The sequence below is a fragment of the Apodemus sylvaticus genome, chromosome X, assembly GCF_947179515.1.
Source record: "Apodemus sylvaticus chromosome X, mApoSyl1.1, whole genome shotgun sequence".
Lineage (NCBI taxonomy): Eukaryota > Metazoa > Chordata > Mammalia > Rodentia > Muridae > Apodemus > Apodemus sylvaticus.
The window spans coordinates 56,910,855-56,936,566 of NC_067495.1; the positions used below are offsets into that span (position 1 = coordinate 56,910,855).

Sequence of the window (25,712 nt, forward strand, 5' to 3'; positions counted from 1 at the left end):
GTCCTCCCACCCACCCCTTGTGTCAGAGTCTAACCAGCATATTCACTACAATAACTTACTTAGAATGTGGCTTGTGCCCCTGTGGTATGGTACTCAGAGTGAGAATGCAGACTCTCTGAGCCTTCACAGGGAGGGAACAAGACACTATCAACAATTCTTAATACCTTCAGATCAAGCTGCATACTGGAAAAACATTCCAGTTAGTGTTGAGAGGTTTAGCTCTGATGTTGAGAGCTCAGTTACTTCTATAGTGGACAGACACATCCTAAATTAGATCATCTTCAAGATGGCTCAGTAGGTGCTGGCTTCTCAGGAGAACTGCCCCTTTGTGATGAACTCAGGGATATGCTGGGTTGGTTCCCATCTAGATGTGGCCTGGTATTAACTTCCACAAAGGTACTGTTGCAAAGATGGAGTAAGCAGGAACTCCTATTTCTGGAGATAAAGAACCAAACGCTTCTACATTCTCTATTCGTTAATCTTTTTAAATTTTTCTGTATTTGGGGATCTAGAATCATGGGAAGAATAGTCATGCCCTGAAGAAAACTAGCTTGTTTTTAAAAGGAGTTGGGAGTGAATTTATTATATTTAGTTTGTGCTAGGCCTTGGCAATTATGTAGCTGATTCTGTTTGTCATAAGAGAAGTCACAAAGTGCTGTTCCAGGACCAGAAGGCATGTTCACAGAATAAAGATTCAACATAGGTTTGATAGAAATGCTGGAGTATCAAATTTCAGATTTGCCACAAATTTGCTTCCATTTTTACATTTTGACAATATATTTTCATTAGGTAACATAGCTCCAATATTTGAAGATTTCCTCAATTGCTCTAGGGAAACTTCCTTGCTTCATGGGCAGAACCCAAAGGCAACTTGTAACTTCCTGATTTCCCACTCTGTAGCATGGGAAGTCAGTGTTTTTGGAGGTTGGTTGAGAATGGGTGGAGATAGAGCAGTAGGGACTCTTGCTGCATTAGCAACTACTCCTTTCACAATAGCTCTGTTTTGTCATTTTGTACCCAGATTTCCGTTGGTTAGCCTCAACTTTATCTTCCTCATTTCTGTTTCCTCTTCATGACACCAAGAGTCCTTCAGAACATGTGACCTTCCTGCTCACAACATAAAACTCAGCTTTCTGTGGCCTCTATAGTTCGTCCCATCCAAGACAAAGGCAACACTTCAACAACAGGTATAGTATCTACTTGATTTCTTAGATTCCCATGCTGAAACAGTGCCCACAACAGTTAACAGTGTTCTGGATATGCCTAACTGACTCTCAGATCCTAGTTGTTGATAAAGGGTCAAAGATAAGACTGATGAAGTTTTCTATTGGCTTTCTATCCTAGAGCATGTGATAGAGAGAAGGGACACAACAATTTCTAACAAATGATGACTTTTAGAAGATAGTCATGTAGAAGTTAAATGCTCATCAGAGCCAGGAGTTAGGAGTTCTAAATAGCATTTTTAATTTTGTCCTCTATCTGTTACTTTTCTTGGGATGAGTTGTTTCTGCAGTCTAGCTCTCAGTGTTTGAGTCTCTTTTGCTGAGAAGAGAAAGACAAAGTGAGATGCTGTCTAATGTCTTAGTCTCTTTGTCTCTTATTTTGAAGGTTACCAACCTTTGGTTGGGAAACGAGATGAGACTACTGCTTGAATTTATACCTCTAGGCAGAAACTAAATATCTCTTAGAAAACTGCTGGTGGTCTGAAGGGTGTGAATGACAGATGAAAGGTTCTTTTTTTTCTAGTATCATAAGTCATGACTCCAATTTCAGAATTTAAAAATCACATAAAATAAAGTTTTGAAGTAGAAAGAGAACAAATATATATGTGAGGAACAGAGGTCCAGAGAGAGGAAAAGGTAGTTTACCAAGGCCACACAGAAACCCTGTATCAGAGCTTAGGCTAAGCTCAGGCCAGTACTCTTTTCCTTTTGCTTTAGGAGGACTGAGATACCAAGAAATAATGGGTATCCTGCAACTGAGGCAGGTGACTCTCCTTATGTTGGAAGAAATATGGATATTTGGACATGATTCTGAGTGCTTTTTTATCACCAAATATTCTTTCTGATATGTAGCTTATTCTGGACATTTATAGATTTTTTTTGTAAAATCTTACACCTCTTTTACCATACTTATATCTTCCAATTTCCTTCATGAAGACTGACTACTCTAGTTCTTATTAGTAGCAGCTTTGTGGAGCTATTTAATGGAAGACTTTGCACTCTTGTGGGAATAAATGATGCTATTTCAAACCAGAATAATGAGTATGGAGTCCTCCAATTATCACCCCATGTAGCCATCTATGTCTTCATTCTGTTTCTGACTAATCATAATCAACTAAACTTGCTTTTCTTCTATGTATTCCTCTGAATAGATGTGAACTGGAACATGAAGAATGAAAATGAAACAGACCCATATCCAGCTTAAGGACGGACTCATCCATCAATCCTGGAAAACAGTATTTATAATAATCTTTTAAGTCAGTGCACTAGGACTGTTTAGCCCCTTTCATAGTGCTTTTCCAGTCCTCTTGGGGCATATAAGATCAGATAGGACAATGAGAGGCCACAGATACCTCTAAAGTGTCTAGCTCTTCTTACATCAGGTGATAAGCAGAGATGGAGACAGAAAAGCCAAAACCAATAGTCCATTACTCCTTTCTCTTTTCATCACTTTCCTTGGCTTTTACTAGCTCCAGAGATTGAAATAAGGTCTCTTTAAGCACCCTTATAAAAAGCTCTGGAAATCTCATCCAACATTTTCCAAGCACCTTGAGATGTAAGACTTCTGTCTTCATTTCTAGAGAAGACAATTGAAGCCTAAGAAAACTTTAGACCTGGCAAGGACAAAATTTGATACTGCCAAGCATTTTGAGTAACAGGATCATGATGCTAAACAAAATATCAAATAAATTGAGATGGATTGGCTCTTCTGGCAGCTGCCCTGGTAGCTATGAGTTCAAACATCCTAATGCTGCCCTGCAAAATCCACTGCCTGTTTTCCTCTTTGTCACTGTTCCTCTCCCTTTTTTCAGGGGAATATAAAAGGCAGACAAGAAAAAGTGGTGGGGTGGACAGCCAAGGGACACAATGAGCTGATGGATGATATAACTCCCAAACTGTAAACAACTTATTTTATGACCTTTTGAAAGTCTTTCCCTAAACACCAGACTTCATTTTCTCATTTATAATCTTGAATGGGGTAAAACTAGATGACTTATAAAGGCATTTTAATAGTATTAATTCTTTACTATTTATGAAAAAAGGCAACCAAGTTATACAAAGTTGGCAAAGGCCAGAAGAAATTACTGTTTTGATTCTGTTAACTAAATTATCAATCTTTTCCCTTGTTAGTATCTATCTTATTTGTTTATTTTCATTTTAAAACACATTTTAGTCTTTTTTCTTTATGTACAGGGTATCAAATACAGAATATTGTACATTTCAGGTAAATATTCTGCCACTGAGTTTTATCCCTAGACCTTAATTGTTTTCTTTTTTGTTTGGGAAAGGGTCAGATTACACAGCCCAAATTGACTATAAATCTGAGGTTCTCCTACCTCTGTCTATGAAAGCTCATATTCACCCATGTACTATCATACCTGGCTATAGCCCCAATTTTTGAGCATTTGTTAGGTAAGAAATACCAAATAAATGGCTTCATATGCATTCTCGCACTGATTTCATACACATTTTTGTAGCTATAAAAAACTAGGCTTCAGGGGCATAAAATCATTTATTTAAGGTGTTAAGCTAGTTAATGGTAGAGGTAGAATTCAAGTCCAGTTGTAAAAATCAACATCTAGGTACATAATTGGGATAAACCTAGCATAAAAGATGTTGATAGGAGAATGGAGCACAGATATTGTCTCTGAGGTTTTTCACATCCTGTCGGCAGAATGACAAAATTTCCCTGTTTCAGCTGAATAGAAGAGTTAAGTGAGGTTTGGGCCTCAGGATCCGTCTTTTGGTTTGGAGCCTTAGCCTATTTTGTTCACTTTCCTCTTTTGGTGTCTTAGCTGGTCACATTAGTGTCTGCCATTTGTCTCACGCTCAGGGTAAGACATAATTACCCTATTTTTTCTCTTTCCAGGTGCACATCTTCCAGCATGTTCTTGCTGCCCAGTGGAGGCTCCTGATCTGGACTTCTGCAGTGTCACGCTCCGTGTATTTGACAAGCTGAGTTGGACACTCTGTGTGGTAGAGTGTCAGTTTGTCAAATACCCCAAGTGTGGCTCATGCCTATCAGCTCCGGGTCCAGGACAGAGCAAATAACCTGCTGGCTATATATGAATGTTTATGAAACATGAAGCACTCTGGAGTTATTGCATGGCTTTGAGGGAACTATAGCATTTATTCAGAGGACATTAGAGTAGAAACGATGCAGCTCTGGGGCCTACAAGTCTGGTATGCTTCTGTATACATTCTGAAAATGCCATGGACTGCACAGTGGTCTTGAAAATGCATAAGGGATACTGAGAATGAGAGTATTATTTGATTTATTATTAATGTCTTGTTTCCCATTCCTCTTCTTGCAGCCAGGACATACAAGCATCACAAATTCTTTGAGAAAGTAGGAAATAAATACCCACTGTCTGCCCTTCGGAGGACATATTATTAGCCTTACCTACATTTTCTCTTTTCCTCTTTGCTTTTATCCTCTTTAAAACAGCCTTCTTATTTCTCTTCACTGGACTTTCAGACCTTACCAAATTCCAATTTCTCTTGGCACTATTGAAAATTAACCTATACTTTTCTTTACTCATTGCCTAACCACATACTAGTATGTGCTCTTTTATGTCCTACCACTAAATATATCTTCTAAAGTTGTCAATGAATTTTTCCAGGGTTTGTTCTTGAATTTCCTATTTTATTGTAAGAGTCTAGAGCTTATTATACTTGCTTGAATGCTGTCTCTCCTACCATTGTACAACATTTTAATTATTTAATAAAGGTTTACCAGTTAATTGATTTTTTTTTACTAGTCTGTAACCTTTTGCTATACAGATCAAATACCAACCAGGCTTTTGTGAAAAAAAAATAAATCAAACTGTGGCTATTACAATACTATAGATGGTGGTAACCAAAATAGATTTTTTTCCTCTGAGAAATAAGATTTAGGTCTGGGGCAGGAGGGCAAAAAGAAAAAAAAACTCAGAGGGAAATAAATTTTGGAATTATTGGTTTACACAGGTCTCTTAAAATAGAATTTTCTGGGCCTTTAATATTCTAATGATGCACTGGGATAAACCTCTAATACAGCACTATAGAATGAAGCATCTCCAGTATCTCTCTCCAGAATCTAACATTTCATAACATATGTTTTGGCAAGCTTCTTTAGAGAAATTCCATATCCTCCTTTGGTTCTAGAGATACCTACTTTCATTCTTCAATATTTTACCCACCAATAAGTGACCTAAATAACAAGAGCCATGTTGTTACTTCAGTTTTTCTCAGAATTGTCTGAGGGGTGCATCTCTATCTAGGGATGACTTGCATGGAAAAACTTTGTACTTTAGGGGCAAAGACCATCTTCAGAAGATATACTGCTAAAACTCCATGCTAAACTTCCAGTTTTCGTTCTGCCATTGACTTGATGTATGTTTCTTTTGGCAAACCATCATTTCTTTCTGGGCTTCATTTCCCAACTTGTGGTATGTGAATGCTCAGATAAGCAATCTGTAAACATTTTCACATGCAGGAATAGGAGACATACCTGGTGGTTCTAGTGTAGGGGGGTTCCCTGAATTTGTGACTCACTTTACTAGGGCAATTTCAATAAACAGTCTCTCCTCAAGCCCAGGGGTTAATTCTAAAGAGCAAAATAAGATATATATCGTTTTCAGGACTTGCAGGGCTGGACTCACAGCTGTTTCATGAAGGAAGCTGAGGTTTCTACTGGGTGGGACCCAGGTTTTGGAGGCGTGTAAGTGAGGTGGAGAAGAAGAAGTCGTCTCTGTCACTAATTATGTATAGCTAGCAGTTTTCAAAGAAGAAAATGCTGAGGTTTTTATCATGGACTTGGCAACATCAGTGGGGGTGAAATAGGGAGAACTGTCAATCATGTTTATGTACTATTTTGACTTTTGCAGCCATTTCAAAGTGGGAATACCTCTTGTTGAAACCTGATCTGAGAAAGTAGGAATTCATAGGTATTCATACATACTTTCATAGGCAACATGGTAGTTCTCATGAGACATAAGGAAACTGATTTGACATTAAATACATGGGGGAAAGGAAGCAATGCAAATCCGGCCCCAAACAATTTCTTTACAAGAGAGTTTCATTCCAAAATACATAAAGAGTTCCTTCTCTCCTTTCCCTTCCCCTCCTGTTTGTTCTCAAAGCACTATGAATGTACATATGAAGTAGTTTCTGTCTTTTCAAAGTCTGTATACATTCATAGTGCTTTGATAAAGAAGAGATGCTTCTTGACAAAATTTCTGTTGCCCTGAGAAGAGTCACAAAGCAGAGCTGAAAGAAAGATGGAATGGAGAATGAATGTTATATAGAATACTGTTTAAGCAACAATTGATTTGCTTTAGATAGGGCTATCCATGGTATGAGAAGGGAAGTGGTATGACTCGAAAGGTGAAAGACCAACCAAGAAACAGACAACAACAAAGACTAAAGCTTGGCTTAGTGTTACAGACCTATCATTCCAATTACTTGGGAGACTAAGGCAGGTGGCAAGTTCAAAACCTATATCTACTTTAGAGGGTGAAATAAAGGCAAGACTGGATAGGTTAGTGTGATATCATCAAGATAAGAAGTAAATATAGTACAATAGTTTAGTTCAGTGGGATAGTAGCTGATTAACCCTGGGTTAAATTTCCTGTAACACACCACACACACACACACACACACACACACACACACACACACACACACGCACGCACGCACGCACGTGCACACACACACACACACAAAGAGAGAGAGAGAGAGAGAGAGAGAGAGAGAGAGAGAGAGAGAGAGAGAGAGAGAGAGAGAGAAGCAAAGTGTGTGATCTATATTCCTAGGGGTTCTTACCATTTTAGTTTCATTTTAATAATTTTGGATAGGTCCTACCATGCATTGAGAGAAGACCAATACAACTGAAGTTGCTGTCATGGTTAAACATTTATTAACATCAAAGAATACAGTGCATTAGATTCATAGTGTAGCAATAGTAATATCAATTAAAAGTCATCTGGCCCCAGAGAAAGGGAAGTAATCCTGGTTAGGTGTTTGCCTGAGTTGGTAGGACTGAGACTCATCTGATTTTATTTCTTCTGGTGATGCCTGGAGGCATAATAAAGAACTTCTACTGCTATGGAATTTCTCTGGTGTTTGGAGAGGAGTTGTGAAGGCCCCAGAAAGAAAGGTATCCTGGGCCAAGCCCAGAATCTAGATTTCTAAGGTGCACATAGTATATTCTTAGCCAAACCCAGGACTTCTCAATGGCCCCAGGATTGGTAGACTTGATAGATACTTCAGGTTTTCTAGGAAGAGAGGAAGCCAGGGTGAAAGCCAGTTGAAGGCAAGAACGGAATAAGTCACAGATAATTATGCCAGTAGACCTTGACTTAATGGGGGCATTTTAGCAGATGTTATTTTCTTCAGTAGCAAGAACTTCTTAGTTTCTGGGAACTGTGTTCAGCAGGCAGGAGTAGTCATCATTGATCTGGTGGTTATTTGCTGAGGCAAGGATCATCAGAGTAGTCATTGATCAGAGCCTGGGAATCTGGTTCATTATTGAAGTACTCACTTGCAATGGTAGTCACCCTTGTGGTTTCTTGAGAGTTGCTTGTCTCCCTGGAAAACACCCTAGGAAACAAGACCCAGTTACCCATGAGAAAGATTTTAGGGCTTAGATCCTGGTTTTCTAGCATTCCACCACCTATGTTCTTATTCACTGAATCTCAGGATCCTGCTAGACAGGGATTGTGAGAACAGAAAGTTGGTATACTTAAATCATCTTGTGTGTTCACTGATCTAGGGCACAATATGAGGACTTTTATCTGAGCGGGTGAAATATTTTCTGACCCTGAAAGATTCTGTTAGGATTAGTTTCCAGGTTTTCTGCCAATGGCCAACAGAATTGAGGGCATGTAATGGTTAATAAGTTAGAAAAAGGAGATGGCAACTTACCTGCTCACTCCATAGACATACTCTAAAAAGTAAGGAAGATTCATGTCAGAAACTTATATGGAGAGTGTACCAGATCTAATCATGAAATCTGAGTATATGTTCAAAGATGAGGGAGGAAACAGAAGAGAATTCTAAGCATCATCTTTTTAATATTGGGAGTGTTTTTGTCATGAGTTGAAATACAGAGATGTAGATTTGTTGGAGAAGTGGAAGGTATACATGCTTGATTTCCACCCCCTTTGGCATTTCTGACTCAGAACACCAGGCCTAAGATGTTGCTTAATGTTGATAAAGGGGGAATGCTAGACCTGCTCTTCACCCAGTAGACATCAAAGATTCTCAGAAAATTCTGTGGGAAACTTGACTGCCCAGTCACAGCTCAGGAAAAATGAATTGAATTTGGTTTCATGTCAGGGACCATAGCCCCACCCATTTTCAAATGCACTAATGTTCACCTATTATTAACCTGCTGTTACATATATATCATATATGGAAAAGTTGAGGTTTCATTGAATTAATAACATATAACTACATAAAATCTTAAAGCTAAAAGGGCTCTAATTAGATAATCATTGCTCCTTAGTGTCTATGGAGAACTGTCCTCTAATTCCATAGGATAAGCTTGGCACAAAGATGGCCATTTTTTGATATCTCAATCTGCCATATAGATGATTATAATCTTACAGAGTAGCAACTAGAAATTCATGCACTAAATTACAAGAAGCTAACAATGCAAAGTATTCCCATGTTTTGTCTTCCCCACTGATTGGGAAATTCAGTACATCACATCTGTTCTTTTTGTCTTCATGTAATCAGAGCCTATAATACAAACTATTCTCAGTAACTCCAGACTAAATTGAATTACTGCACTGAAGCTATCTCTCTTAAAAAGAAGGTAGACTTAGAAACAAACATTCCAATATCCCTCAACCCTGTGTTTTCCATACTCAGTAAATAACTTTGACAATAGTTTCTTCATCATGCCATTTCCCTGATGAAAACAATTGTTAATCTTAGAAATGTTGCAGAGCCCAGTGAAGAAATTCTTTAGGCTGGAATTTAAAACCTGCTATAATTAGAAAGGAACTTTTATTCTCCCCTGTATTTTGTTATCATTTTTCTTTATGATAATCCACACTCATTTGCAATTTAGACCTTTGTACATACCTTCACGTGGATTCACTTTCCTGGAATACTGTTCCTTCACACATTGCTTTCATTTAATATGACCTAGTTCTACTCAGACCTTCTGAAAGACTTTGTTGATTATTCCAGCTTTGACTTCTCTTCAGTTTTTGTTCAATATTTTCTTCTTTTAATTTTGGATCATTACTCTTTCTGCTATGTGTGCTATTGATAACTTCTATGCTTCAACCTGGAAATCCACACATAAATGCCAAGAAACGAGGGGAGCTTCTCTTGCATTCTTATAATGTGACTTACAAAGATAATTGTACTTGGTTGGGTACACTGAACTTTTATATTCTGTTCCATAAATCTTACATCATTGTTTGCAGGGACAATTAACATCCATCTCTTTTTATCTCTATCATTACTTTTAAACTGGTCTTCAAGCTCATTGGAATGTTAGACATAGACCATCATCAGGATGTTGACCAATGTAATATTGAAAAGAATGAACAAGGAAAAACCCAACCCTTATCACTTACTTATCACTTACCTTGTTGGAATGTCTTGCGGCGGAACATGATATAAGGTATGGTGATAGCTACTATGCAGCAAAGGGAGATGATGAAGATTATGGCAAAGATTGGCAGGTTCCTTCCTAAAAGATAAAATAAGACTAAGTGCTTTTTGCTTAAATATTATAACAGTCAGTGGTCTTATTCACTGCTGGATGGACCTTGCGTGTCATAATACCAACATACCAGGCAGGATGTGCTTCGGGTATGATAGTAGAAAGACCATTATAGGATAACTAACAGCTTTCTGATTGGAATTGAGAACTACTCTGCAGGATGGAATATCATACCTATTACTGTAATCCTGGTCAAAATACATGGCTGGGACTGTCGTAGACAGTAGAATAGAACTTGCTTTGTTTTTATAAATAGTCAATTTGTTATTTGAAAATTTATACTTATACCCATAGCCATAGCTTCTCTCAATATTGGACAGAGAAGCTTATTTTTCATTGGATAGCAATCAATCTAGAAATGCGTAACTGGTAAAAGTGCGGAGAAGAGACTGGGTGCTCATTGGAAAATGGTATATCTTAGTTATCACATAGAGAGGGGGTAGGGGAAGGGGGTTTAGAGAACATCATAAAAGAGAAAGGTTAAGAGCCAGACAATGAGAAGTATGTTGAAATGCTGTTTTATGGACATGAAAGGGATATTGCATCCATGGATTTATAGTAGCTGGGATTACATGCTCAAGATGGACATAAGATCAAACCACAGATAGTAGAGGTGATCTTCAGGTCATACACCTTATTGAAGAGCTACTGACAATTGATAGCTTCTGGAGGAGAGAAGTTCATTCTTCTGTCAGTGTGATCCCACTGAGAGGTTTCCCATACTCCCACTGGATGGCTCCAAACACATAACCTTTAGTAAGTTATCTAAAAGAAGTCATGAAATTAGGGGAAAGAAGGTTGTAGAGTATTTGTTGGAATTGGAAAAGAGAAATGAGAGGTATATATGGTCACATTTCATTTTATACACATATGAACTTATCAAGAATAAAGAAATTGTACTAAAAGTATTGAATGCTTATATAATATTTTTTAAAATACAAAATTTAGTGGAAATTGTGGTGTACCTGTTTAATCATGGCATTTGGGAGGGAGAGTCTGAGTTTAGACTCCTCTACATAGCTGGTTCATGGACAGCTAGTGCTATATAATGTTTCAATAATGCAATATTGTTTATCCAAGAATTATTAATATGGTCAAAATAGGAAGTTTTGTAGTTAACATTCAAGAATAAAATAAATGAATGTATTGTTAAACATATATACATACACCAATTACCTAGCAATGGAAATATATTTGCATATAATATATATGTATATAATCATATGAGACTACCACTGACTCTGACAAACACCCTGAGAAAAAGAAGCATTATTTTATTTCTTTATAAGAGTACAAAATAGCTTAAACTAACACTTGGCAATAGTGACTAGGAAAATAAGTATTTTGGTGAGAATTAGGCAGCAGGAATTATGGTTGTGAAGTATGCATATCTTTTCAAATTTTAAATATTAATCTAGCTACATATTATTAATAATTCATTATTATTATTATTATTATTATTATTTTCAGTAAAAGTTTAGTAATTTAAAAAGCCAGCCAAATAAATGAATAAAAGTTGGGTCCTGAAAAGATTCGGGCGGCGGCGGCGGCGGCAGCAGCGGCAGCAGTGGCTGCTCCAGCTGAAGGGCCATCAGCAGTGGAACCAAGGCGTCACAGGGACCAGTTAGGCCCTGCGCCCACGACCACTGACCTTCGCTGACCAGCCGGACAGCAAGCAGCTGCAGTTGTGCGGCGCCTTTCCTGCACGGAGGCCACTTCAGAACTCGGCCTCCCACCAGTCAGGAGAGGAGGATCCATCTTGGTTCCGTACTCCAGGAATCGGACAGATTGAGGTACACAAACATAATCCAAGGCCAACACCGCGGTGGTCTGAGCCCGACGGGCGTTGGCCTGCACCCAGGCCCTGGGCGGGTCGGGGGGCCATCGGGGTGCCAACCCAACCAGGAGGTTTTTTGCCCAGGCCTGCGAGCGCGCCGCCGCCATTTTGCCTGCAGGACAACAGAGAGCTCAGGCGGGCAGACCTGTAACAGGCATAGCCTAGGGCTAACAAAGCGGGGGTCCAGGCCCCAAAAGGCACAGGACTGACCCCAAGAACTGGGCGGCTTGGTGGGCCATCTGTGAGTCAACCCGCCCAGGTGATTGTTAGCAAAGCAGACTCTCCCGGCGCTTTCAGGGAGCGCGGGCGCACACGCCCGCCATCCTAGTCACCTGGCAAACCCAATTAACAGTCAAAGCCATAGGGGAACTTTGCTCGGACCTTGGCCTCCCAGGCTTTTGCCTGGACTCAGGGACTGGGCGGCCAGGCTAACCTTGTGTGCGATAGCCCGGTTGGCAGTTCGGCTGCCCAGCGGAGTGAGCGGAACTCAGGGGAGGTCACACTAGCATACACCGTCGGCACTCCCTGGGAGTGCACACGGACTCCATCTGCTCCACAGACACAATCTGGGGCAAGGCCTCAGGCAGAAGCCCTTAGCTCTACTCTCTCCGCTTCCGGATCCAGATCAGTCTGGGCGGCAGCATTACATCTCCAAGTCCTGCAAGTGGCTAGCTGGGCTTCCGGGCGGCCAGCTGGGAGAAGTCAGTGTGCTCCAGTGAATCCAGCGGGCCCCAGCGGGAGCCTTCAGGTGCCTGCTTTGGGATCTGAACAGCCTGGGCAGCAGCACACTGTCTACAAGCAGTGCAGGAGGTAAGCTGTGCACCAGAGGCCAACTGGGAAGGGGCAGCTTGCACTGGTGAGTCCAGCACTGACAAGATAAACTAACACCAGTGAGATCTAGATGGCAAAAGGCAAACGCAGGAACGTCACTAACAGAAATCAAGGCAATATGGCAACATCTGAACCCAATTCTCCTCTACCAACATGTCCTGGATACCCCATCACACCAGTAAAACAAGATTTGGATTTAAAATCACTGGTCATGATGCTGGTACAGGAACACATGAAGGTCATACATAAAGAAATTCAGGAGACAATGGATCAAAAGGTAGAAGCCCTTGCAAGGGAAACACAAAAATCATTGAAAGAAATCCAGGAGAATACAAAAGCCAACAAGGAGGAAATGCAAAAAACACTTAAAGAAATACAGGAGAACTTTGCTCAACAGGCTGAGGTCATGAAAGACGAAACACAAAAATCTCTTAAAGAAATACAGGAGATCTTTGGTCAACAGGCTGAGCTCATGAAAGAGAAAACACAAAAATCTCTTAAAGAATTACAGGAAAACACAAACATGCAAGTGAAGGAGCTAAGCAAAACCATCCAGGATCTAAAATCAGAAGTAGAAACAACTAAGAAAACTCAAAGGGAGACAACTTTGGAGATAGAAAGCCTTGGGAAGAAATCAGGGGACAGAGATACAAATATCAACAACAGAATACAAGAGATAGAAGAAAGAATCTCAGATGCTGAAGATTCCATAGAAACCATGGACTCAACAGTTAAAGAAAATGCAAAATGCAAAAAGCTTGTAACCCAAAATATCCAGGAAATCCAGGACACAATGAGAAGACCAAACCTAAGGATTATAGGCATAGAGGAGAGTGAAGATTTACAACTTAAAGGGCCAGCAAATATCTTCAATAAAATTATGGAAGAAAACTTCCCTAACCTAAAGAGAGAGATGCCCATGAATATACAAGAAGCCTACAGAACTCCAAACAGACTGGACCAGAACAGAAATACTTCCCGTCACATAATAATCAAAACACCAAATGTTCTAAACAAAGAAAGAATACTAAAGGCAGTAAGAGAAAAAGGCCAAGTAACATATAAAGGAAGACCTATCAGAATCACAGCAGACTTTTCACCTGAGACTATGAAGGCTAGAAGGTCCTGGGCAGATCTCATGCAGACTCTAAGAGAACACAAATGCCAACCAAAACTACTATATCCAGCAAAACTCTCAATCACCATAGATGGAGAAACTAAGATATTTCATGACAAAACCAAGTTTACCCAATATCTATCCACAAACCCGGCCCTAAAAAGGATAATAGGAGGACAACACCAATACAAGGAGGGAAACTTCACCCTGGAAAAAGCAAGATAGTAACCTTTCATCAAACCCAAAAGAAGTTAAGCATTCAAATTTAAAAAATAACGTCAAAAATGATAGGAAGTAACAATCACTATTCCTTAATATCTCTTAACATCAATGGACTTAATACCCCAATAAAAAGACACAGACTAACTGAATGGATACGTAAACAGGACCCTACATTTTGCTGCTTACAGGAAACACACCTCAGGGTCAAAGACAAACACTACCTTAGAGTAAAAGGCTGGAAGACAATTTTACAAGCAAATGGTCTCAGGAAACAAGCTGGAGTAGCCATTTTAATATCAGATAAAATTGACTTTCAACCCAAAGTCATCAAAAGAGACCCTGAGGGACACTTCTTGCTGGTCAAAGGAAAAATACAAAAAGAAGAACTGACAATCCTGAACATCTATGCCCCAAATGTAAGGGCACCCTCTTTTGTAAAAGAAACTTTATTAAAACTAAAAGCACACATTGCACCTAACACAATAATTGTGGGTGACTTCAACACTGCACTTTCCTCAATGGACCGATCAGGAAAACAGAAACTAAACAGGGACACAATGAAACTAATTGAAGCTTTGGACCAATTAGATTTAACAGATATATATAGAACATTCTATCCTAAAACAAAAGAATATACCTTTTTCTCAGCACCTCATGGTACCTTCTCCAAAATCGACCATATAATTGGTCACAAGACAGACCTCAACAAATATAAGAAGATCGAACTAATCCCATGCCTCCTATCTGATCACTATGGAGTAAAAGTGGTCTTCAATAGCAACAGAAACAACAGAAAGCCCACATACACGTGGAAACTGAACAATACTCTACTCAATGATACCTTGATCAAGGAAGAAATAAAGAAAGAAATTAAAGACTTTTTAGAACACAATGAAAATGAAAACACAACATACCCAAATCTATGGGACACAATGAAAGCAGTGCTAAGAGGAAAACTCATAGCCCTGAGTGCCTCCAAAAAGAAAATGGAGAGAGCATACATTACCAGCTTAATGACACACCTGAAAGCCCTGGAACAAAAAGAAGCTATTTCGCCCAGGAGGAGTAGAAGGCAGGAAATCATCAAACTCAGGGCCGAAATCAATCAAGTAGAAACAAAGAGAACCATACAAAAAATCAACAATACCAGGAGCTGGTTCTTTGAGAAAATCAACAAGATAGATAAACCCTTAGCCAGAATGACCAAAGGGCACAGAGAAAGTATCCAAATTAACAAACTTAGAAATGAAAAGGGAGATATAACAACGGAAACTGAGGAAATCCAAAAAATCATCAGATCCTACTACAAGAGCCTATACTCAACACAACTGGAGAATCTGGAGGAAATGGACAATTTCCTTGACAGATACCAAATACCAAAATTAAATCAGGACCAACTAGACCATCTAAACAGTCCCATAATGCCTAAAGAAATAGAAGGAGTCATAGAAAGTCTTCCAACCAAAAAAAGCACAGGACCAGATGGCTTCAGTGCAGAATTCTACCAGACCTTCAAAGAAGAGTTAACACCAATACTCTTCAAACTATTCCACAAAATAGAAACAGAAGGAACACTACCCAATTCCTTCTACGAAGCCACAATTACGCTGATACCAAAGCCACACAAAGATCCAACAAAGAAAGAGAACTTCAGACCAATTTCCCTTATGAACATCGATGCAAAAATACTCAATAAAATTCTTGCCAACCGAATCCAAGAACACATCAAAACGATCATCCACCATGATCAAGTAGGCTTTATCCCAGGAATGCAGGGTTGGTTCAATATACGGAAATCCATCAATACAATCCACTACATAAACAAACTCAAAGAACAAAACCACATGGTCATTTCATTGGATGCTGAAAAAGCATTTGACAAAATTCAGCATCCCTTCATGCTTAAAGTCTTGGAGAGAACAGGAATTCAAGGCCCATACCTAAACATAGTAAAAGCAATATACAGCAAACCGGTAGCCAGCATCAAACTAAATGGAGAGAAACTTGAAGCAATCCCACTGAAATCAGGGACCAGACAAGGCTGCCCCCTTTCTCCTTATCTTTTCAATATTGTACTTGAGGTACTAGCTCGGGCAATTCGACAACATAAGGAGGTCAAAGGGATACAAATTGGAAAGGAAGAAGTCAAACTATCATTATTTGCAGACGACATGATCGTCTACCTAAGTGACCCAAAGAACTCCACTAGAGAGCTCCTACAGCTGATAAACAACTTCAGCAAAGTGGCAGGTTATAAAATCAACTCAAGCAAATCAGTGGCCTTCCTATACTCAAAGGATAAGCAGGCTGAGAAAGAAATTAGGGAAATGACCCCCTTCACAATAGCCACAAACAGTATAAAGTATCTTGGGGTGACTCTTACCAAACATGTGAAAGATCTGTATGACAAGAACTTCAAGACTCTGAAGAAGGAAATGGAAGAAGACCTCAAAAAATGGGAAAACCTCCCATGCTCATGGATCGGCAGAATCAATATAGTTAAAATGGCCATTTTGCCTAAAGCACTATACAGATTCAATGCAATACCCATCAAAATCCCAACTCAATTCTTCACAGAGCTAGAAAGAGCAATTATCAAATTCATCTGGAACAACAAAAAACCCAGGATAGCTAAAACTATTCTCAGCAACAAAAGGAAATCTGGGGGAATCAGTATCCCTGACCTCAAGCAATACTACAGAGCAATAGTGTTAAAAACTGCATGGTATTGGTACAGTGACAGACAGGAGGATCAATGGAACAGGATTGAAGATCCAGAAATGAACCCACACACCTATGGCCACTTGATCCTCGACAAAGAGGCTGAAAACATCCAATGGAAAAAAGATAGCCTTTTCAACAAATGGTGCTGGTTCAACTGGAGGTCAGCATGCAGAAGAATGCGAATTGATCCATCCTTGTCTCCTTGTACTAAGCTCAAATCCAAATGGATCAAGGACCTCCACATAAAGCCAGACACTCTGAAGCTAATAGAAAAAAAACTGGGGAAGACCCTTGAGGACATCGGTACAGGGAGAAAGTTTCTGAACAGAACACCAATAGCGTATGCTCTAAGAGCAAGAATTGACAAATGGGACCTCATAAAATTACAAAGTTTCTGTAAGGCAAAGGACACCATCAAGAGGACAAATCGGCAACCAACAAATTGGGAAAAGATCTTCACCAATCCTACATCAGATAGAGGGCTAATATCCAATATATATAAAGAACTCAAGAAGTTAGACTCCAGAAAACCAAACAACCCTATTAAAAAATGGGGTACAGAGTTAAACAAAGAATTCTCACCTGAAGAACTTCGGATGGCGGAGAAGCATCTTAAAAAATGCTCAACTTCATTAGTCATTAGGGAAATGCAAATCAAAACAACCCTAAGATTTCATCTTACACCAGTCAGAATGGCTAAGATTAAAAATTCAGGAGACAGCAGGTGTTGGAGAGGGTGTGGAGAAAGAGGAACACTCCTCCACTGCTGGTGGGGTTGCAAATTGGTACAACCACTCTGGAAATCAGTCTGGCGGTTCCTCCGAAAACTGGGCACCTTACTTCCAGAAGATCCTGCTATACCACTCCTGGGCATATACCCAGAAGACTCCCCACCATGTAATAAGGATACATGTTCTACTATGTTCATAGCAGCCCTATTTGTAATTGCCAGATGCTGGAAAGAACCCAGGTATCCCTCAACAGAAGAGTGGATGCAAAAAATGTGGTATATCTACACAATGGAGTACTATTCAGCCATTAGAAACAATGAATTCATGAAATTCTTAGGCAAATGGATGGAGCTAGAGAATATCATACTAAGTGAGGTAACCCAGACTCAAAAGGTGAATCATGGTATGCACTCACTAATAAGTGGATATTAACCTAGAAAACTGGAATACCCAAAACATAATCCACACATCAAATGAGGTACAAGAAGAAAGGAGGAGTGGCCCCTGGTTCTGGAAAGACTCAGTGAAACAGTATTCAGCAAAACCAGAACGGGGAAGTGGGAAGGGGTGGGTGGGAGGACAGGGGAAGAGAAGGGGGCTTGCGGAACTTTCGGGGAGTGGGGGGGCTAGAAAAGGGGAAATCATTTGAAATGTAAATAAATTATATCGAATAATAAAAAAAAAAAAAAAAAAAAAAAGTTGGGTCCTGGGGAAATTCTAAGTTTCATCCTAGAGTTTCTTGAGGTTCTGAGTGAGCCAAAAGAAAAACAAATTCCCACGCTTCACATGAATCTCAAGAAGAAGGAAGACCAAGGTGTGAATGCTTTGGTTCTTTTGAGAAGGGGAACAAAATATTCACAGGAGTAAATATGGAGATAAAGTGTAGAGCAGAGACTGAAGCAAAGGCCATCCCACGTGGGGATTCCTCCCATATACAGTAACCATACCCTGACACTATTGTGGGTGCCAAGAAATGCTTGCTGAAAGGAGCCTGATATGGCTGTCTCCTGAGATGTCCTTTCAGAGCCTTACAAATACAGAGGCAGATGACCACAGCCAACCATTGGGCTGAGCACAGGGTCCCCAATAGAGTAGTTAGTGAAAGGACTGAAGGAGCTGAAGGAGGTTGCAACCTCATAGGAGGAACAATATGAACCAACCAGACCCCCCCCCCCCCAGAGCTCCTAGGGACTAAGGAGTACACATGGCTCCAGCTGCATATGTAGCAAAGGATGGCTTTGTCAGGCACCAATGGGAGGAGAGGTCCTTGGTCCTATGAAGGCTCAATAGATGCCCCAGTGTAGGGGAATTGAGTGGGGGGAGGTGGGAGGCGGAGGGTGGAAGAATAGCCTCATAGAAATAGGGGGAGGGCCGGGCGGTGGTGGCTCACTCCTGTAATCCCAGCACTTGGGAGGCAGAGGCAGATTTCTGAGTTCAAGCGCAGCCTGGTCTACAGAGTGAGTTCCAGGACAGCCAGGGCTACACAGAGAGACCCTGTCTCAAAACAAACAAACAAACAAACAAACAAACAAACAAAAGAAATAGGGGGAGGGAGGATAGGATAGGGGCTACTCAGGAGTGGGGGAACTGAGAAAGGGGATAACATTCGAAATGTAAATAAAGAATATATCTAATAAAAAAATTAAAAAAAAAAGAAAATCTAGATGAGAGATCAGTTGGTTGATACCCTGCCACACCCCACAGCCTGCCTGTTTCCCAGAGGTGTGCAGTAACCAGGGACACAGCCTGCCTATCTCCCAGGAGGTTTACCTTAATCGGGTATACAAAGGCCCCCTCCCTACCCCCCACAACCAGAGACAGCACTGCCTACCTCACAGGAGGCTAGCTCAACCCCAGGTCACAGAGCTCTACCTACTTCCAAGGAGGCAGGCTCCAGTCAGAGACTTCTAGGCCAGTTTACACCAGAGACAACCAGATAACAAGAGGAAAGTACAAGAACATAAGTTACAGAAGCCATTTTGAGTCGGCACCATCAGAATTCAGTTTCCCACCACAACGAGTCCTGGATACACTAACATACCTGAAAAGCAAGATTCTGACCTAAAATCTGATTTTATGAAGATAATAGAGCCCTTAAGGAAGATATAAATAACTCCCTAGGGTTGAATTAGGGGAAGGATTGAAGACACTGAGGAGGAGGGTGACCCCATAGGAAGACCAGCAGCATCAACTAACCTGGACTCCTGGAAGCTCCCAGAGACTGAGGCACCAACCAGGCAGCATACACGTGCTGGTCCAAGGCCTGTGGCACATATAGCAGAGGACTGCCTTATCCGGCCTCAGTGGGAGAAGATGCACCTAATCCTTGAGAGATTTGAGACCCCAGGGAAGAGGAATTCTCAGTGGTGGGAGGGGGAGCACCATCTTACAGGGGGAATGGGATGAGGAACTATGGGAGGGGGACCAAAGGGGGGGGAGAGAAAGGCTGGGATGTAAATAAATAAAATAATTAATAAAAAGAAAATCTATATAAATGATCAGTGATAACAATGTCAGAACAATTTCTTGTATACCTCTTGGTTTGTGTGTGTGTATGTATGTGTATGTGTGTGTGTGTGTGTGTGTGTTTTGGCTATAGCTAGATTTCCATGCTTTTCATGGGGCCAAGATAGGGGGTTTTCTTTTACCTTGCCTTAAGAAGAAAAAAATAGTATTCTGATTCACCAGCTTTTCAAAAATGCTGTGTTGGTGTGATTCTGTCACCAGCTTTTCAAAAATGCTGTATTTGTGTAATTCTGGTTTTAAGCCATAAAGACTTCTTGATAGTACTCCTCAGCCCAATTCCCAGCTTCCTCTTTTCTCAAAAAATATTTCCACTCAGAAATCTAGGGCACCTGTAGAGTTAATCCTGTCAATCTGAAAAAAATCTAGATGCATCGGGAAGCCTCTTGGCATTATCTTAACTGTGGGCATCATTTTTCCAGAGCCTGGCAGAGTGAACTGAAAAAAGGAGCAAGCCAGCTAGCTGAACACCAGCATTCTCTGCTGCCTGGCTGTGGATCTGATGTGCTAATCTACCATGACTTCTTGCCATGACAGACTGAACCTTTGAGCTAGGAGCCCAGACAAACCTTTCCTCCCTTAAGCAGCTTTCATCAAGTCCTTTGTTGTGGAAATGAGGTAAGTAACTTAATACAGGTGCAGAAATAGTTGATGGAATATACTGTGTAAAGATTCCAGTTCTAGGTCTTTTTTACTTCTTGTATGATCATATAGGCAAGATAATGGCCCTTCCTTCAAAGGTGTTTGCACTCCAATTTCTAGAATTGTATGAAATATGAAAAATAATTAAGGTTAAAGGCAGGATTAAAGTTGATAGCTATCTGCAGTTAAAATGGGAGATTATTATTATTAATAGTTCTGATGGGCTCAATGTAATTATAAGGATCAATTTAAGAGTGGAGGTAGGAGACGCGAGAGAAGGTGAGCCTCAGAGCGAGACTTGAACCATTATATTGGTAATTTTGAAAATAGATAAAAGAGGTCATGAACCAAGGAATGTGAGTAGCTTCCGCATAGTGGAAAGTATTAGGGAATGGATCCTTTCACAATTCTTTCAGAAGTAATATTGTACTCCTGGCACCTGATTTTGTCTCACTAATAATTATGTCAGACTTTTAACTACCATATGTATATGATAACATATTTCTGTTATTTTAATATACAATATTTGAGGTAAGGCTTTACATCTGTCACAGGAAACTTAATGCAGTGAATTTAGTCAAATCATTAAGTGTCACTGGAATTTAGTTTCCTCATAACTTAAATGCCACATTGAATGATATCCAATATACTTTGTTTTTTTACTTTAATTTAGTTATAATCAGCATTCAAAATAACAGATTCATCATATTTTGTTTTGATTGATTTTTTCTCCATCACTGCCTGCTGCCTTCTTGCCACTTGTACCCTCCCCTCCTAGTTCCTATTTCATGTCACATGTGTTGTACTTCCTCCTTACCTCCTTCCTTAAACTAGTGTAATTTTTTTTGTTTTCTTGTTTTTTTAAGGGTGGGGGTTAGGGAGATGGCTTAGTGGTTAATATATTTAGTATTTAAGCAATACCAGAGTTCACATCCTCATCACCCACATAAAAATCAGACATAGTCAGGAGAATCTGTAACCACAGTGTTCAGGGACAGAGACACATGAATCCTCTGGTCTTGTTGGCCAGTCAGTCTAGTCAAGATGGTAAGCTCCAGGCCAATAAGAGACTCTGCCTCAAAAAATAAGGTAGAGAACAATAGAAGGTATATCTAAAGAAGACCTTTTGTCTCCATATGAGCACATACAGGCAAACATGTGCATTATGTGCATATACATGTATATTATACTAAACACATACATGCAAACACCACACACACACACACACACACACACACACACACACACACACCTGCTTTTCTGTCTCATTAGCCTTTGAAGTGGAAACTTCTTGTTTCTTTGGACAGTCAGTTATGTCAAATGATTTGTTGGGGTATATATGTAAAAGAATGTTTTTGCTAAAACAGACATATGAAAGAATATTTTTCTGAAACAGACACAGGTAAAAGGATATTTTGCTATAACAGGTACGTGAAAAGATGTGTAATGAAGGAATATAACTATGACCCCACAGAAACTGGGAGCTTGATTGGTTTGGTTTACTCTGCCTTGCAATTCTTCACTAAAGATACTCATGTATTGGTAGAGCCATGCAAACCCTTTGACATCAGACACGGAGCTTTGGAATTACAGAATTTTGGAGTTTATTCTTCTGGGTTTCAATTTTTCTTTGGCCTAGTATTTCCTTATTTTGCCCCATTTCTCACTTTTATAATGGTAATCTATATTATGTTCTATTGTATATCAGATAAAATTGCTTTTGTTTTTTTTTAATTAATAGGATATTTGATTTATTTACATTTCAACTGTTATCCACTTTCCCAGTTTCCCCTCTTCTGGAAACCCCCATCCTATCCTCTCCACCCTCCTTGCTTCCAAAAGGATTCTCTCCTAGGCACTCTCCTACCCACTCCTACCTCATTACCCTACACTGGGGCATCGAGCCTTCACAGGACCAAGGGCCAACCCTCACATTGATACCAGATAAGGCCATCCTCCAGCTACATATGCAGCTGGAGCCATGGGTTCTCATTGGTTGGTGGTTTAGTTCCCGGGATCTCTGGGTCGTCTTGTTGGTTGTTATTGTTTTTCCTATGGGGTTGCAAATGCCTTCAGCTACTCCAGTCCTGGCCTAACTCCTCCATTGAGGTCCCTGTGCTCAGTCTGATGGCTGGCTGCAAGCATCTGCATCTGTATCAGTCAGGCTCTGGTAGAGCCTCTCAAGGGGCAGATATATCATTATGTGCTATTGTATATTGATTTTATAGAGCATTATAATTGAGAGATTGCCTTAAGTCTCAGACGAGACTTTGGACTTTTAAATAGTGTTCTAACTGTTCAAGGCAATGGGGACTTTGGAAGTTGTACTAAATGAATTTTTGCATTATGATGTGGCCAACAGGCTATGAAGACTGTGGAGTAGAATATGGTGGCTTGAGTGAGGTGTTCCCCATGAGACTTGGGAATAGGAATACTTGTTCCTTAATTGGGTGCTATTTGGGTGATATTAGAAGGGATGGTCCTATTGGAGGAAGTATGCCACTGGGGATGGGCTTTGAGGTTTCAAAAGCCATGTGCTACCTCTAGAGTATTCTCTTGGCTTCTTGTTTGGTTGGACTGATGTGCTCTCAACTGCCTGCTGTATGCTACTGGCTCCATTCCACTAGTATAGACTTTAACCCATTAAAACTGTAATCTCAAACTATAACTTTCCTTCTGTAAGTTAGCTTGGCCATGATGTTTCATCTTATTAAGAGAAAACTGATACATACATCAAGGCTCTAGGGAAACAAAAGGTCAATCCCATACCGAGTATATAACAAAAAATAATAAATATTAGGTACTTAAATAGATGAAACAAAGAATGAAAGAACAATATACAGCATTAACCAAAGAGTTGGTTTATAACAGATTAAGATTAATAAGCTAGGTTAAGCAAATCAAAAGAAAGAGAAAGAAGTTTCAAATTAATAAAATTAATGATTAAAAAAAGACTTCAATGAAATCAGGATCATTAGATGATATAAAAAACTGGAAAACATTAAAAAATTGATTAGTTTACAGATACAGTTGACTTATTTTAATAGTTACTTTTCTCTTGGCTGTGATAAAACACCATGACCAAAGGCAATTCTCAGAACCAGGAGTTTAATGTAGCTTATGGTTCCAGAGGAAAAGAGACTGTCACAGCAGGGAGCATTGTAACAAGCATTGGTAGCAGGGGCAGGAACCTGTTAGATCACATCCTTCCACACCAAGCAGAATGCAGACAAAGAAATCTGGAACTGTGCTGAGGCTATAAACTCGAAATGTGGTTTGCTTCCTCTAGAAAGATCACACCATTTCTCTAAATAGTGCAATCAAGATAAGTGGATAATAACCTAGAAACTTGGAATACCCAAGAAATAATCCACATATTAAATGATGTCCAAAAAGAACAGAGGAGTGGCCCCTGGTTCTGGAAAGACTCAATGCAACAATATAGGGGAATACCAGAATAGGGAAGTGGGAAGGAGTTGATGCAGGAACAGGGAGAGGGAAGAGGGCTTATGGGACTTGCGGGGAGTGGGTACCCAGAAAATGGGAAATCACTTGAAATGTAAATAAAGAATACATCGAATAAAAAAAGAAAACTGGGAACCAAAAACTACAATAATAAACCTCTGGGGAACATTGACATTCAAGCTACCACATTCCACTCTCTGACCCTGATTTATTTCAAGGCACATCATAGTATAAAATTTGCTTAGTCAAATTTTCAAATTCTCACAATATGTGACAGTCTTGACTTGAGAAAAAAAATCTTAACTGTAGCTTCTTGTAAAATCAAATATATCACAAACTTTTAACATAAAATGGCACAGAATCCTCATTAATATTCCAAAAGGGAAGAGCTGGGGCATAGTGAGAAAATAATGGACCAAAGATTAAAACACAGCAGGGCAAATAGCAAATCGTTTGGCCTTGTTTCTGGTGCCACAGGGGTTATCTGACCCTGCCACAGGCATTCCATTCTTGGACTGTGAACACTTCTCTGATGCTCTTCTTGGAAGGTGCTTCATGGCTCTATCATCACCAACATCTCGGGGTATCCATTACCATTTAGGCTCCATTTTTATAGCATTAGACAATGTAATTTTGGGGACATGTTACCCCCTTAGGCTATTCATGTTACCCCCTTAGGCACTGCCCTGCCAACCCATTTCCTGGTCTTAGGATCTTTTATTTTCAAACAAGTGTAAGATATAACTTGCTGATTACACCTATCTCAATTGGCAGTGATTATTTTTGGAGCCCAAAATTTATCATTCTGTGTTCTGGATTTTAGTGTTGTTGATGAGTGATCTGTTGTTATGCTTGACATTTATGCCTCAATGCTTCAAACTGAGGTATGTGAGGTAGCATTTTCCATGTACTCTTTTAGTTAGCACTTTATTTGGATGTATATTTCTTTTTCTAGGTTTGGAAAAAATTTGTCTATAATTTCATTGAATATAGTATTTAATCATTTTTAATTGATCTGAGCCTTTTGACTTATTTCTGCTCCTTCTTTTACTGTATGGACTATTAAGTTTATGTCTCTTAAATGTATCTATGACTTCTCAAATATTTTAGTCATATTCATTAATGTTTTCTTTATGTATATCATTATGTTTTATTTTCTTTACCTTGTCATCCATCCTTGAAATTCATTCTTCTGTCTTGTCTTATCTGTTTATGATGCTTTCTGTTGTACATTTTATTATATTTATTAATAGAGCATTTGCTTAGCATGTTTGAGATCACTGGTTCAATACCCAGCATAACAAAAAGAAATATGCCTTCAATGATACAAAGGCAGAGCATGAAAGAATGAATTATAGTTATCAAAGTATTTCACACTGAATAATCAAAATAGACACGTGATAGGTACCGGGAATCATATATGTTTTGTAGTATATCTAGAACTAACAACTGGTTCTAAGACTATGAAAAAGTTCATTATTTTAAGAATCAATCTAGGTATGCCATTGTAAATTACCTGAGTATCTGTTTGTGATGAAGTACATAATATTTTTTTTCTGAGATTTTAATGCCTGTGTTCCTGGCTTGGGAATATTTGAAACTTTTAAGGAATAATGGTTAGCTATGAGCCGCTGTAAAAGTCTTTCACCAAGAGTTAAAGTAGCGGGAGAGG

The 25,712-nt window shown here is 39.6% G+C and overlaps 1 protein-coding gene and 1 long non-coding RNA gene across 4 annotated transcripts in view; one reads left to right on the forward strand and one right to left on the reverse strand.

Annotated features, from left to right (window-relative positions):
• The first annotated feature begins 1,073 nt into the window (after positions 1–1,073).
• On the forward strand, positions 1,074–4,966 carry LOC127675396 (uncharacterized). The gene is made up of 3 exons (XR_007975475.1): positions 1,074–1,187; positions 2,375–2,479; positions 4,093–4,966. It is a non-coding gene; the product is annotated as an uncharacterized LOC127675396 (long non-coding RNA).
• A 2,133-nt stretch (positions 4,967–7,099) lies between these two features.
• The window catches only part of Vsig4 (V-set and immunoglobulin domain containing 4), a 30,566-nt gene continuing 11,953 nt past the window's right edge, over positions 7,100–25,712 (reverse strand). For 2 of the 3 annotated variants that reach the window (XM_052170437.1, XM_052170439.1), the window contains exons 5-7: positions 9,811–9,915; positions 8,130–8,151; positions 7,100–7,805 (exon numbers count right to left, since the gene is read on the reverse strand). In XM_052170437.1, coding sequence (XP_052026397.1) covers positions 7,670–7,805; positions 8,130–8,151; positions 9,811–9,915 — 263 coding nt within the window. In that variant the 3' untranslated portion in view covers positions 7,100–7,669. Of the gene's footprint in view, positions 7,806–8,129; positions 8,152–9,810; positions 9,916–19,606; positions 19,674–25,712 lie in introns of all 3 variants that reach the window. The other variant, XM_052170438.1, reaches the window with a different exon arrangement.